We start from the raw sequence: 15130 nt of genomic DNA, 5'->3' as shown, positions 1-15130 counted from the left end.
TTGTCAGGTGACAGCTGCGCTGTCAAGACAGACCATAACACAAGTTCGCAATACAGGACGCACATCTGAACTAAAATATAACAGAAGAAAATCCGTTCCTGTTTGTGCAGTCTACAAATCCAAACATTTCGAAGTAAAGATCCGGATATTTTCCAAGCAAAGTAGCAAAAAGTTCAGCTTGTCCAAGTAATGTAACTGGCAATAACTGAGGAGACCGGTAACTGCAACACAGCCAATGGAATCATCAATTAGCACTTTCATACTTAATAAAATGGTACCCTTTACAACAGATCATAGAATACAGGTGTTCACGATGCTGCGAATTGAAACAGAAGAATTGGGAAGCAGTGAGCACAAGAGATTTAGACCGAGGACCACACATTTTGTAAAGAGGTAAACTGGAATTTAAAGCTACGTCTCCAAGCTCTAAATCTGTCAGACTACCCACTAAATCAGCGCTTCCCGAAGCTTTTAGATCCACACCCCAATTTTTAGAAAGGCAAACCTTCGCAGCCCACCTACCTTTAATGCATATGAGGTTGGGCGATCTTTTCAAGTAATTATAGCAACTGCTTGTAAATGTTGTGACCTTGACTACACCCTTCCATATCTTACTCTGGCAAAGACATTTATCAGCCTACAGAAGTGACAGATGGTGACCTGCACTGTGGTCTGGAACTTTAACATTTTTCAGAGTGGGGTGCTGGCGTGTAATCTGCTCACGCACATCATAAACCTTCTGAAAAATCTAAACATCTTGGTGATGATACCAGTGATTTTAGAAAATTTGAGAAATTCCTTCTGCAGCAGAGAATGCGGTAAGGCATCATATCAATTTCTGTGTTAAAAGAAGGCCTATTGGTGCATTTTTAAATATGAATATATATGTGTGTATATGTATATATATATATATATATATATATATATATATATATACATACACACACACACACACACACGCATTTCAGCTTTGTATATCAGAAACCCGGCCCAAGGATATTGGCACACTTGATATGAATGCAGCTCACATTACACAAGGTCAGATTCATTTTAATCACTGGAGACTAAGTGGTTTGCCCAGACTCAAAGGACATGGAGCCAATGCCGCAACCCAAGCCGCGTTCCCCAATTCAAAAGCCAGCAGTTCTGCCAGTTAGGCCGCATACATATTTCTCAAATTATATGTGAACGTCACACACAAGCGTTATGGTTGTGAGCACATTCTCTGCTAAAATGTCTTTGTGAAAATAAAAACCAGCACCACAAAATTACTGGAAAGTTCACCCGAAGTCTTACTTAGGAATATTTGCAAGGGTTTGTTTTAAATATGAATTTTGGTATGTCATTTAGCATCTTTGCACTGGTGTACAAACAGGCCTACTTATTTTAAATACTACTTATATACAGACCAGGAGTTTTGAGACCCTCCAAAAATCGCTTCACAATCCAACAGTGGGTCCCTACTCATAATTTGGCTAACACTGCACTAAATGTGGATAGTTATTTTAATGTAGGTTTATAAAAGCCAGTTTATTATTGCTGCCAATTGTGTACATGGAAACAAAATAACGCAATAGAGAATCCGTGAAGGCTTTAGAATTCCATTTAGCCAACAATATAGCGCATAATGAATATAGCTATAGTATATGAAGGTCGCTGCTGTTGAGGGGCACTGGCGCTTATTTTAGAGTTCAAGTTTTTTCATCATCAATACTTTTTTACCCAGCATGAGAGAGCAAGAAAGAAGAATGAAAAAAGGAGGAATAGAACAATAAGAAAACGTGACAAAAGGAGACAGCATAGATGAAAAAGTACCCGCAGGAGTTCGATAAAGGGAGAAGAAGTGTAAGGTGGTGGAGAAAAGAGACATGACGTAAATCAAAACAAGTCAACATTGGCATAGGGCAATGAGATTCTAAAAAGAAAAAAGTAGGGTTTTCCTTTTTTAACAAATTAAGAACTCTATGGTAGACCATTACTGAGTACCAACTCAAAACTCTTTAGTTGAAGTAGAAAGATCTACAAAACGGTCAGTCACAAAGTAAATGGTTGTGGCTTTTTTGAGTTTGGCAAACTTCGGGCGACTCTGTTTGCAACCAGCAGGCCTAGAATAAAAGCCCCATAATGAGGCAACAGCTTCCTCTGCATCAGTATTGAAGCTGCGAGTAGTATCTCTCTGTTGAACACAGTACATTAATAGTGTTAAAGTAGGGTATCATGAAAAGGATAGAGCAGATGAAATTAGCATATTAACTGGTGAACTTAAAAGGAATGCGGCAAAGCACCGCATTAATAGAGAATTCCGAGGCAGGATTGGTATTTTCGTAATTTTTTTTTAAGAAAACCTATATGAGTGTAAATCTTTATTATGTGAGATAAGAAAGCTGTTGAGTGCAACATATCTTGAAAAAAAAGAATGCACAACGGCAATTAGTGAATAACATTGTGCCTTGAGTGGCTAAGAGCAGTGCTTTAAATGGGCCAGTACTCACTGGCACCATGTACCAGCACGTCTTCATTTCCCCTCGAGTACCGGAACTTCTCCTTGGCGCATGAGAGTACCGGAAGTCAATAATGGCACCCGGGCTGGCCCAGGCGTATTGATACTTCTAATGGAAGTGCTGCTGAGGTTGAGGATTTGACAGAGCAGCGAGGCATGCATGCCACTTTGTTGAGCTGCACCAATGATGTGCTGTATCTGAACCCTGGGAGCGGGGTGGCTGCGACGGGCAGCGTCACACTGTTAATTGGCAGTGACGTTCCAATTAGATCATGCGCAGTCAATCAAACTGTGAGATTGACATTGGTACTACAATGTCTCGTGATACCGAGGCATGTGGAAATAAATGCAAACTTTTATTTCCAAAGTATTGATGATATTTCTTCTAACATTTCGTACAGAAAGCTTGTTATTTCTAAGCATGGTAATAAACAGATGCTATTTACTAGTATGCAAATAGATAGCATATCTGCCTCATAAGGATGGACGGCTGAATCTCCCCCTCCATCTCCTACAGGTTGTACTGACGTCTCTAGATCTGAGCCCGTGCAGAGCCTTCATAGAAGCCTAATGATGTAGAGCGCCACAGACCAGCCCGCAAACGTGAATATTGAGCTTTTACTTTCACATTTGCCAGCATGCAGATCCAGTTCCCAAGTTAATTGGCAACAAAGCTTAGGAGAGTTAATGTAAATATAATATTAGGAAAACATCCAGGACAGGCTTGAGGTTCCTTTGCTGCTCTGCAGTGTGATCTTTCACTCTAGTTTACTAGCTCACAGGAATATGTTTTTTAAACAACAACGTGATCCGTGACTTCAAAGAAGTCAGATGCTGTGTAGCAACAAGGACTACCTCTGCTTCTCTCAGTATGGAGCTACAATGGACGCTAGAAATGTATCCTCTATTGATCGTATGTATGAAAACCTCGCACAAGAATAAAGACACTGAACTTTAACTCTGTTTGGATTATATATTGATTCTCCGAAGACCAAGAACCTAACTGCACAGACTCTTATCTTATTTCATACGAGTGCCCTGGCCTTTTGAATCAGTTTGTTTTTTCCTACTGGAGAAACGCTGGAGGTGTTGGGAGGACCCTCCGTTCGGGAGCACCGTATTTACTATCTATTGTTAAAGAAATGTTTTGGTGATATTCTGTTATCGCCTATCCCTATAATTTCCCCCCCTTTTCTTCATAACACATATTGGTATAGTTGGACAGTGGAGGTTAGAGTTTGTGTCTTCTGGCTATAAAGATTACAATGCATCCACTAGCCTGCACCCAACTTCAATGCTATATCTAGAACATTTTGTTATGCTATAAGGTGTATGTATGGTGGCCTTTATAATAATTAAAAAAAAGGTTCTCCGGAAGACACTTGTGAGGGAAATTGTGCTTTTTAGCTCATCACCTGCCACTAATGAACACCAAGAAAATGCTGATTTTATGAATGCCTGCATCTAGGCCACGCCCCTCGACATCCCTCTTGGCACATCCAACTCAATTTAGTAAGTGCATGCAGTTCTTTGTTCCCCATTTAAAGCACTGGCTAAGACATCTACACAGCAAGCACTTTTTACACAAAGAAAAACATACTCAATTAAAATGTTGTTATGACACCAAAGAACACACTTGCTCACAGTATAACAAAAGGACTGCATGAAGCCTCCATCACCAAAATCTAATGGGAACCCAAATAGGAAAATGTAATCAATCCAAAAGGCGATGGCATTGATGGACAGCTCATCCAAGCAACAGCAACGAGTATAAAACACCTGAAAGCCAAAAGCTGGCATTGGCTGATCCATCTGTTGCTCCCTCCTGCCTTTATTGCTCTCGTTTGAAGAAATAACAACATGGGCTAACTAACATGATCTGTATTTTGAAAATCCAAATAATCACATTTTGCGCACTGATTCATATCTGGAAAACTAGTGTCAGTTGCACAGCTACGCAATGACCGTTGGAGAGCTGAAATACAGTCACCTACACAAATATTCTGCAGAATGCCAAACACTGACACTCAGTAAATTCTCACATAAACAGAGTTCTCACCACTATAGCAGCTCACCTAACTGGGAGCTCTGATCTGAATGTCATACCTAAAGAAACATGTCCAATCCATTTCAGTCAGGTCTTCCCTTGAGATTGCTGAATGTCTGTGAAACGTTATAATTAGGTATTTAATGTGCTTTCAATACTATCATAATGGTGGTTTTAAACGTTGCTATAAGCTCCGTGAAGGAATCACTTAGACGCGAAAACTTACTCTGACACCCACAGGGCTCAATGGAGGGGCTGCTGAATCCAGCGTCCGACTGTAGTAAACAGGTTCACTGACCATGGACGGAGGTCGCTCTTTCTTTTCCTGAGATGCCATGCTGGAAGCTGCCCTGAAAAGCAAACATAATTGTACTTCAATATCCTGAGGTGTTTTCAATCATATCTAAGCATCAATTAAGGATAAACTTCAGGGTTTTGCAAAGTAACGAGTTTATTCATTTGAAAGTCAAGCAATGCATAGCTGTAGCATTAACATTTCAGAAAGTGATATAACGATCTGGTCTAAAGTAAAGAAAACGCAATATATGTGAAACACAAATCATTAGAGTAAGCTTGTTATTTATAATTTTGCCTGGAATTAATAAAAACTACCCACGTCATTTAAAAAGACAAGGCAGTGGTAACAGTAGTATATCACCTGAAATCTGTCGCAAAAAAACCCAAATCTGAGATGACTACTAGCAACCATGTCAAATGAAAGTAGCATAGTAAACATTACAATTGGCAATTTTATATCCTGACTAAAATTAAAGTACATTTTAAGGCACATTCTCCGGTGAAATAAGGCACTCATGAACAGAATTGCTGTTCCTGATAACTCAAGTACACAATGCTGGAAAGAATCAAGATGGTAAAGTGACATCATCCTTCCTTAAGAACGTGACTTACTGGTGGCAGATCTCAATCATTCCATTGAGGAAATGTCTCAGGTAAATGCTTTACCTTTTGACAACTGGAAATCATTGCCTCACATTAGCAAAGATTTGTCCATGCAGACAGTGACCCTCTGGTGCTACAATACTGTGTTTAACAAGTCAAGAACGGACATCCCCGCAAGCTGAAGTGCAGCCAAGTACCCTACACATAATGACAATGAAATGGATGACCCCAATACCCAATACAGCTATCAGATCTCTACAATTTCCAACAGATGTCTATCTTATTTGCTACTTAGTACAGCAGCGTGTCGTAATCAAGTGTTTTTCACACATGCCTGATAAGAAATGGGTTCTTTATCGAAGCGTAGACACAAACTGCTTCACAGATAGGAGAATCGCATCAACTGCCACCAACTAGAATCCTGATATGCAACTCTGTTCAAGCTCAAATTCCATTAGAACACCACATATTCCCCTCCATAAACAAACAATATCATGAGAACTTGCAGTGAAGTATCTCTACAGGACAAACATTTATATACCATGGTCTACATTCCAAGGATGATAAGCGAACAAATATCAAAATAAGTAGACAAAACCGCAGTTTTAACTCAAATCTCATACACAATATATACAACATCCAAGGATCTGTACAATCTTATGTTATGTTAATATGTTATGAAGATTTGTAGAGCGCTCTATCATCCAGGTGGGAGTCCTGATGCTTGGCAGGTGTGAGTCTACCCAAAACTAGAGATTAATGGGACTACCTGAAAATTCTGGTTTCAGTTTCCTGAGGAATTCAAAAAGCGACAAGGAGGCCTTTATGTGCAGCAGGTTATTTCACACTTTAGGAATGATGGCGGATAGGTCTCAACTGCTGGATCTGATTTTCAGTATGCTTGGGATGTGTGCAAGTAGGAGTCCGGAAGTGCAGGGGTGTCTGGAGGGTTTGTGAAAGCAGATGCGATTATGGAAATATGCTAGGCCACTGAGATGTAGTGCCATGAAAGTGTGGCTGAAAAATATGAAATGAGCTTGTTTGGGCATAGGGAGCTAGAGGAGCTCCTTGTGGTGTGACACTAGTGCAGTGTGGGCGGTTGAGAGGGATTCCTGCTGCCGTATTCTTAATGGCCTGCAGCCTTGTGGTGTGGTTTTTGTTGATCCCAGCACAGAGGGTGATCGCATAGGCCGGATTGCTTGTTACGAGGGCATACATTATGGTTTTCCGGGTGCTCATTGGAAGCCATTGAAAAGTTTTTCCTCAGTATCTTCTGTGTATGGAAGCATGAGGCAGTGACAGCGCTGACTTGGGCTGTCATGTATTTGCAGTCTCTGATGCTCCAAATATTTTTGGTGTGGGGATGAATGTCAGTCATAGCTCTGTTGGCCACCCGATGGAGTCCAACGGTGAAGTGTTCTTCTCAAAGGTCACGATTTCGGTCTTTTCAGTGTTCAGCTTCAGACAGTTGGCATTTACCCAGTGGGTGGTACTGAACCTGATCTGGGTACTATGTCTCTCATCTGTGAGGGAGAGAATGAGTGGTGTGTCATCAATTGGAGCAGAGGACACGGATATCATGAGAGCAGATGATGCTGGCTAGAGCACTGGGTGGGAAGTCGGGTCGTGTGAATCCAAGTAATAAATGAACATGTATTTAAATTCTACATTTATCTTATCACATTTGTCGAGTTAGGTGATAATCTTGCTGGAGTACCGTGTGCGTGACAGGAAATGCAGTAGAATGTAATTTTATGTAACAACAAAATGTAGAGAGCTTTAAATGAACAAGGCACATACATGATGGAAGCAAAGATTTTAGTAGTATCAAAACTAATCAAAACACTACTTTGTGGTGCACAAATGATAACTATTCACTGAAATCTGATTTTCATACATTATCATTTGTATGCAAAACAGATTTATCAGTAAAACTTTTATGTCTGTGCCAATTTGGTAGGCAATTTAATGGAAATTGTGCCGTCTGTAAATGACAGTGCGCTGCCACGTGATGGTTTAATTACACTACAAAACAAAATATTCGCCCACCTTATGTCCATTAAAGTTAAGTGGGTCGCGAAAGTTTGCTATTCTAAAAAGTAGGTCGAGATTCAAAGAAGTTTAGCAAGTACTGGGCTAGAGTGACCATGTAAGCATTGAAGAGCTTGCAGAATTCTGCAGAGGAGGTTGTAGGCATCCAAGGTGTACAGTGCCAGGCTGACTAACTAGGTCCTTCAAGTGAGGTGGGAGAAAAGCCACTGGTGTGCATGTCCTTGGATTCCGATGTCACGTAGGCGCTGGATGAGGATGGGGTGGGAGACTATGTCAAATGCTGGGTAGAAGTCTAACAGATTGAGGCAATGCTGTGTCACCTCTGTCCAGAGAGGTTATTTGTGGTGGCGATGAGGGCAATTTCCGTGCTGCGATTGCGTCTCAAATCAGGGTGAGTGGTGCTGAGGAGTTGGTGGTTGCTGAGGTATTCTGTGAGGTACGTTGATGATTTTGTTTAAAACTCTGGTTGGTAATTGTAGCAGTGAGGTAGGTTTGTAGTTGGTGAGCGCTGGAGGGATTCTTCAGCAATGGGAGAACAGTTGTGTGCTTTTTTTCCAAGCATCTGGAAAGTCACAGAAGAGGTGGCAGCGTTCAGAATACCTGTGAGCATAGCCCTGATAGGTGGCAGTCTTTAGGAGTAGGTAATATTATTTTATGCTCAAATGATTTATAAAAACACACAATTACCCTATGGAGTCTTGATGCTTAAAACTTCAAAACAACTGAAAAAAAAACCTTAATTATTTAGAAAAAAAGTCAAGTTTTGAGCTCCTTCCTGAAGGAGATCAGCGAGGGAAAGGCTCTGATGTGAGGGGGAAGGCTATTTCAGAGCTTGGAGGTCACCGTGATGAAAATTCTCCCTCCCCAATTTGTCTTCCTGAATCTTGCTATCACCATTTTCTTGACTCCAGAGGAGCAAAGAAGTCTATTAGGTTTGTACCACTCAAAACTGTGCTTTAGGAACTCAGGACGAGTATTATGCAATGCCTTATGGATGATGCACAGGGCTTTGAACTTGATGCATCTTCTCAGTGGGAGCCAATGTAGCTAGTGGTTTGCTTGCAAGTCTGAATGAAATGTATAAGTCTCTTGGAGAAGCCTGGTGGCTGCATTTTGTTCCATTTGCAGCTTATTTAGATGCTGTTCCTGCATACCCATACATAATCCATTGCAGTAGTCAACTTTAGATAGGACTAATGCAGTAATGACAGTTTGTCTGGTGGAAGCTGGAATATATGGGATAATTTTCTTAATCATCCTAAGAGTGAGAAAGGAAGAGGAGACAATAGTATTTACCTGGCTTCTTAAGTTCAATTTGTTGTCAATTTGTACTGCTAGGTTCTTAGCCTTGGTTACAAGAATGGGAAGAGAACCTAGTTTCTTGGGCCACCAAAAAAAGGACCCACGCTAGAGATAGATTTCCAAACAATACTACTTAAGTTTTATCTGAGTTGAGCTTCAGGCAGTGGTTGCTCTTCCATGAATTGACGGTGCACATGTCATGGAGTTAGATGGAGACTTCCAAAGCATTGTCAAAGGCTGACACAACAATCTGAGTGTCATCAGCATAGGAGGTTATGGTGAAATCTAAGGTTTTAATCGGGGTGGCCATCTCTTTGACATAAACACTGAATAGTGTTGGGCTAAGCGAGAATCCCTGTGGGACCCTGCAAGAAGGGCGAAAAGGGGAGGATTCATATTGGTCCAGGGCAACTATATTCACTCTACCCGATAGAAAGTAGATCAGTAAGGCCAAGGCCTTATCCTTAATGCTTAAGACCCCAAGTCGATTGATCATCAGCCTGTGGTCGACCGTATCAAAGGCCGCCAATAAATGGAGGAGGACGAGAGCTGTGTCACCTCCTCTATCCAGTTCCACCCTTATCTCCTCCATGGCTTTGATCAGGACTGTTTCTGTGATGTGCCCAGATCTGAAACTAAACTGCGATGGGTCCAGCAGAGAATTATCTTGAATAAACTGGACAAGCTGTATGTTCATTTCCTTCTCTACAATCTTGGCCGGGAGGCAGGAAATATAGCGATAGTTGTTAGGGTCAGCTGGATTCAGACTGGGTTTATTAAATAGAGGGAGAATAGAGGCTCTTTTCCACAGGGAGGGAAAGACCCCAGAGATTAACATGGGGTTAAAAATGGCAGAAAGATTAATTCCTGTCACATCTGGTACGAGTTTAAGTGTTGAAGGAGGGCAGGGGTAAAGATGAGAACCAGACTCAACAGAAGTGATCCTTTTAGCTACCAGGCAGGATTAACTGGGTGAAATTCTGTGAAGGACGGCTGCCCAGAGTTTGCCTGTTTGGATTGCCCACTGATCTCGGAACTGTTGTAGAACTCAAACTTAGAATAGATTTGGTGGACTTTTTCCCTAAAGCCATGGGCCAGTTTATCACAAAAAGATTGGATACAAGTGTCTACTTTGCTGCCTACTAATGTGGTTAGTTCTGTCACCACACGAAAAAGCTCTTAGTGGAGTCTTTACCTGATTCTATTTTCAATTTGATGAGTAAAATAACTACTTTTTTATTTTATTAGTAGGCAATTATATTTGGAGATTTTCTCAAAATCATTGTATTGCAAGAGCCACCGTCTTTCCTGCCTTCTGCAATTTTGTTTTTCTAGTCTGAGTGACTCAGTAAACCATGGAGCAAAGGGTTTACTTCTGTCAGTGGATGAGTTTTTTGGCAGAGCTTTTTTTGGTAAAAGCACCTTTTAGCCAGTCAGTGTATTATAAGGAGGCTTGTTCAGTATCATAAGGGAGGATAGGCTGTGACAGTAGGCTGTTGATGAAGTTGGTCAGTATCAATTTTGTTCCATAACTGAAAGCGGAAGGAACATTTAGCAAGAAAGCTAATGTGGGGATTTGTGGCCTTATTATGCTGAAAATGATTACATTATTATGCTGAAATTGATTGCATGATGGTTAGACCAGAAAAAAAGGCAGCACCTCCTCAATGGTAGCAGAGGAGCTGTTAGTAAAAAAAAAAAAAAAAAAAAAAGTCTAATGTATGCCCGCTAAATGGGTGGGATTATTAACTAGTTGTGACAGTCCTAGCATGCTCATTATCACAAAGAGTGCTTTCGTATCCCTATCAGATGAGGCCTCTAGGTGAAAGTTGAAATCCCATAATATGGTGATATCTTTTGCACATGCACTAGCTTCCATGTTTTTCACAAGCCTACATCTGGGAACCGGTTGATGATAAAGTAGTATGACTTAAAAAAAATTGCTTATTATTAAGTTTAAAGCTAAAGAGGAAGGCTTCAAGGTCAGAGGACAGTACTATTTCAAATGTGGCTGTGAAACTATCGTGGTAGATCAGGGCTAAACCACCACCTCTTTTAGTTGGTCTGTCCTGCCTATGTACAGAGAATCCAGATAGTACTGCTACCGAGAAGTGATGGCTGGATGCATGTTTCTCTGATGAGCAAACATATCAAGTTCCTGGCTGTCTATGAGGTCAATTATTTCTAATGTATGCTTAGGGATGGAGCCAGTTCTTCAAATTCTTGATAGCTTGGGGGAGGTTGTTGTTGTAGATTGGTGGGTGTTGAGAGCGGTTGTCAGTGATGCTGTTCCAGTTTCAGTACGCTTGTTTGGCAGTGGTGCATGTGGGTTGAACTGAGACAGGATGCTGAACTCGACGAGGGTGTTGGGTCAGCATAGATACTGTCGAAGGTGGTGACTCCTCCACAGACACGTCACCCTCCACCATTGAACCCTGCAGTTCAAGCTCTGCATTACAGCCAATTTCACCTTCAGTAGCCTTCTAACCTTTAAGACCACAGAGAGCTTGCAACAACTTCACTGACTCCATCACAGACTTTGGGGATGGATGTTGTGATGTTAGGTGCTAATGTGTGGTTCAACCGGGTTTCCATTACAAAAGGTGTGCCCGAAGCATTGTCGTGCAGCATGACCCAGATCTATGTGGCATGCCTGACAAGTGAGCGGGTGTTGAGGAGCAAGCATGCGAGTTCAGAGTGCTGTCTGGGTGGCTGTAGGACTGAGCTTGAGAGAGTAGGGTGTTGGGTGCTGACAGTGCGGGTGCAGGGGTCAGATGGGGGCCCTGAGTGGATGGACTCTAAGGTGGTCGCAGTTTCTTCTGGGGAGGAGACAGGCCATGTGGTTAGCACTGGCTCTTTGGATAAGTTCGGGAAGTGTTTGGTAAGGCCTGTCAGGTCTCGAAGTTGCTGTAAATGGCAGTGGTTTTGTGCCTGAAGAACTGAGAGAAATTGTTGCTGAAGTCTCAGGAAGGGACGATCAATTTTGAGGCGGCTACTGATGAGGTGAAATCCTAGCTGGTGAGGTTATTTCTTTGCTTCTGTAGATGCTTGTATCAATGTGATCTGCCAGACAGGAACCTTTAGTCGTTCACATCATTTGTTAGCCAAGTCTCACTGGAGATTTGAGTGAGCTTCTTTCTGCATTGTCCTGGCTCATTCTCCATTTGTACTCCAGTTGTTTACAGTGGTGTTTCATCAGTCTGAGCTCATCTGTGTACCAACTGTCCAGAGGTGTAGATCTTGCTGTATTTCTGTATTAGAGCAAGACCAGGGAGCAGGCATAAGAGGTGAACCAGCTGTTCAAATTCTTGATAGCTTGGCAGAGATTATTGTTGTGGTTGGGTGGGTGTTGAGAACGGTTGTCAGTGATGCTGTTCCAGTTTCAGCAGGCTTGTTTGGTGGTGGTGCATGTGTGTTGGATCGAGACAGGGATGCTGAACTCGACAAGGGTTTGGTGCCAGCACAGATGTTGTCAAAGGTGGTGAAAACAGAGTACAGAAGTGTCCAGCTACGTAGGTAGATCCCTTTACTCTTTGGGTGAGGCCAAGTCTTCTAAGGTCGTTAAAGAGTGCTTTTGATTTGGAGTCGGCATGGACTTCCAGGGGGAAGTTCAGGACTCCATGTATGATGTAATTGCCAGAACCGGGGGACAGTAATGCAACAAAGTCAGTGATGGAGTCAGTGAAGCTGTTGCAAGCTCTGTGTGGTCTTTAGGTTAAAGGGCCACTGGAGGTGAAATTGGCTGTGATGCAGAGCTTGAAAGGCAAGGTTCAATGGTTGAGGGTGACGTGTCTGTGGAGGTGGTGCAGCTAATTGAGGTCTTATGGATTATGATGCTTCTGCCTCTGGGCTTGTGAAGTCTGTTTTGCCTGGCGATCTTATAGCCAGCAGATGGATGTTGCAATGTCAGGTGCAAATGTGTGGTTCAACCAGGTTTCCATTTCGAAAGGTGGGCCCGGAGCATTGTCATGCAGCATGTCCTAGATCTATGCGGCATGTCTGATGAGTGAGCAAGTGCTGAGGAGCATGCAGTGTGTAGTCTGGGTGGTTGTAGGAGTGAGAGAGTGGGGCTTTGGGTGTTGACGGTGCAGGTGTGGTGAGTGCTGGGTGTGAGTAAGTTTATGAAAAATTGCTGGAAGTGCCGGAGAATGGTCCCTTGGTGTTCTGTGGTGTGGCAAGGCAGTAGTGCGTCGAGTGACAGCCAGGGTTGAGGGCATAGAGGGTCATAGTGGGGTAGCGGTGAGAGGGTGAGGACTAGGGTTCCTGGCACGGGGTGAAGTCTAGGCACAGACAGGCTGCCTTTGGAGCACCAGCAGCATGCCCGCTGCATGCATTAAATGCACATCGGTGCTCCAGCCACCATTAAATAGGCAAATGGGGGCTGGGGGTGTGATGTCATTACTGATGCAGATGGATGATGGGAAATCCAGTGATGTCACATCACCTCCTATGCAGATGGATGAAGGAAATTAGTTCTCTTGCTTGGCTTCGGCTTTGGCTTTGCACAGCAAAGGTGTTCGAATTTTTGATATCTTGTGGGAATAATGGTTTACCTATCTAGCTAGACCTCTAAATCAATGTCTTTATACCAAATCAGACAGCTTTGTACACAACTTCAAAATTCCTTACTATCATCATCCCTTTCACGATGACACAACCACAACATTGTCATTGGTTCTAAAACTTTGACACTCTAGACCCGATCATTCTACCTTTTCTTACTCAGACCCTTACATTCACCTGAATTTGTCATGGTCTATCTTCAGTTCTTTGAATTCTCACTCGGTAGTCACATTTGGAAAACCAAACTCTTGCTCTGTGACAGATGCAACCATTCTCAGTTTCTTTAACTTTATGCAGTTCCAACATCCAGGTCTACTTAATATTGTACATTACAATTCTGACCCCATTCTCTTACTGCCTCTGTACAATTTCTCCTATTAGCCAATGCTAACTAAACAATCTTCCTTCAGCACCATTTTTGACTCTCTATACCATTACTCTGTGGATTACATACTGATGAACCAACATGTTTTATGGCATGTTTAGCAAGAAATGATTTAACTTCAGTGTCTGCAACAACGAAGGAAGGATACCATCCTTCTTAAAAACCTCTTTTAAAAAAATTATAATAACCCAAGAAACTATATGATCAACATTTTGACTTCAGGCCATTGTGAATAATGATCCCTCAATACAATGAAGTATTTAGGACTGCCTGATCTTTTGCAAATTGGGACATCTTTTCAAGTGGTTGCAGAAACACACTTTGAGATTTGACACTTATGGTGCATTCCAAACATGATTTGACCTTCCCCACCAAATTGTTATCCAAGCTGGGTCACCAGAAACTGTTCCTCATTTTACTTTTCATTTAACTCATTCCAGGATTCCCCCCATGAGCAATTTTAAAATCTTCTGCACCAACAGCTAGATCTTTTCTCAATACCACACTATCCTGATAACTGATGTGCTACATTGAAGAAAGCCAACAGATCTTTAACTAAGATTATCTGACCAACCCAAACTAATGCATTTAACAAGCTTCTGAAAAGTGACATTAGGTACCATTCTTCGTTCAAACTAACTATCCACTATCATACAGACAGATATAATTAAATCTTCAACGTGTTCTTCTCAATTTAATTCATATTCTGGTTGTGGCAACCTTGATAAACAATTTGCCAAAACATTTTTGGTACACAATATATATTCTCCATTATAGTTAAACTCCTGTAGTTTAGACAGCATTTGACAAATCTAGGGATTGCAATTCAACACTCTTTGGTTGTGAAAAAGTCAAGTAATTGCCCATGATCAGTTCTTACCATAAATGAATTCCCAAATACAAACCTTCGAAACTATTCAATTTCCTGACCGGGGTACCAATTTTCTGTCGCTGTACATGAAGGCCATGTGGAAGGTGTGTGGTGTAACATACAAGTTCACCATGCCTTACCACCTACAAATCAATGGGATTGGTTGAGAGATTCAACCGTACTCTGAAGGTCATGATTATGGGCCCCTCTGAACCCATGAGGTGTAAGTGGGATGTCTTGTTACCATGCCTGTTTGCTTACAGGGAATACCACAGAAGGCGGTTGGCTTCAGCACTCAGCTTCTGTGTGGGAACCCTGTGAGAGGGATTCTCAGTTTGGTGAAGGAAGACTGGGAACAAGCTCCAAACAAGCCCCCTCCCACCCCGTGGATGTATTTAGTTACATGCTGGCCTTCAGGAACCAGACAGCCCGCTTCTGGAAACTCACCCAAGAGAATCTGGAAGCTAGCCAGGAAGCAGGAAGACATGAAACACTGGTATGACCAAAATA

The 15130-nt window shown here is 42.0% G+C and overlaps 1 protein-coding gene across 23 annotated transcripts in view; it reads right to left on the bottom strand.

The window, feature by feature from the left end:
• The window catches only part of PLEKHA5 (pleckstrin homology domain containing A5), a 991819-nt gene that overhangs the window by 547571 nt on the left and 429118 nt on the right, over window positions 1–15130 (bottom strand). For all 23 annotated transcript variants that reach the window (XM_069228492.1, XM_069228488.1, XM_069228489.1 and 20 more), the window contains one exon: window positions 4774–4897. In XM_069228492.1, coding sequence (XP_069084593.1) covers window positions 4774–4897 — 124 coding nt within the window. The remainder of the gene's footprint in view (window positions 1–4773; window positions 4898–15130) is intronic.

Source organism: Pleurodeles waltl, chromosome 4_1 (assembly GCF_031143425.1).
Source record: "Pleurodeles waltl isolate 20211129_DDA chromosome 4_1, aPleWal1.hap1.20221129, whole genome shotgun sequence".
In the NCBI taxonomy this organism is placed as follows: Eukaryota; Metazoa; Chordata; class Amphibia; order Caudata; family Salamandridae; genus Pleurodeles; species Pleurodeles waltl.
The sequence above is the reverse complement of the archived record's forward strand: the minus strand, read 5'-3'. Positions and strand labels throughout refer to the sequence as shown.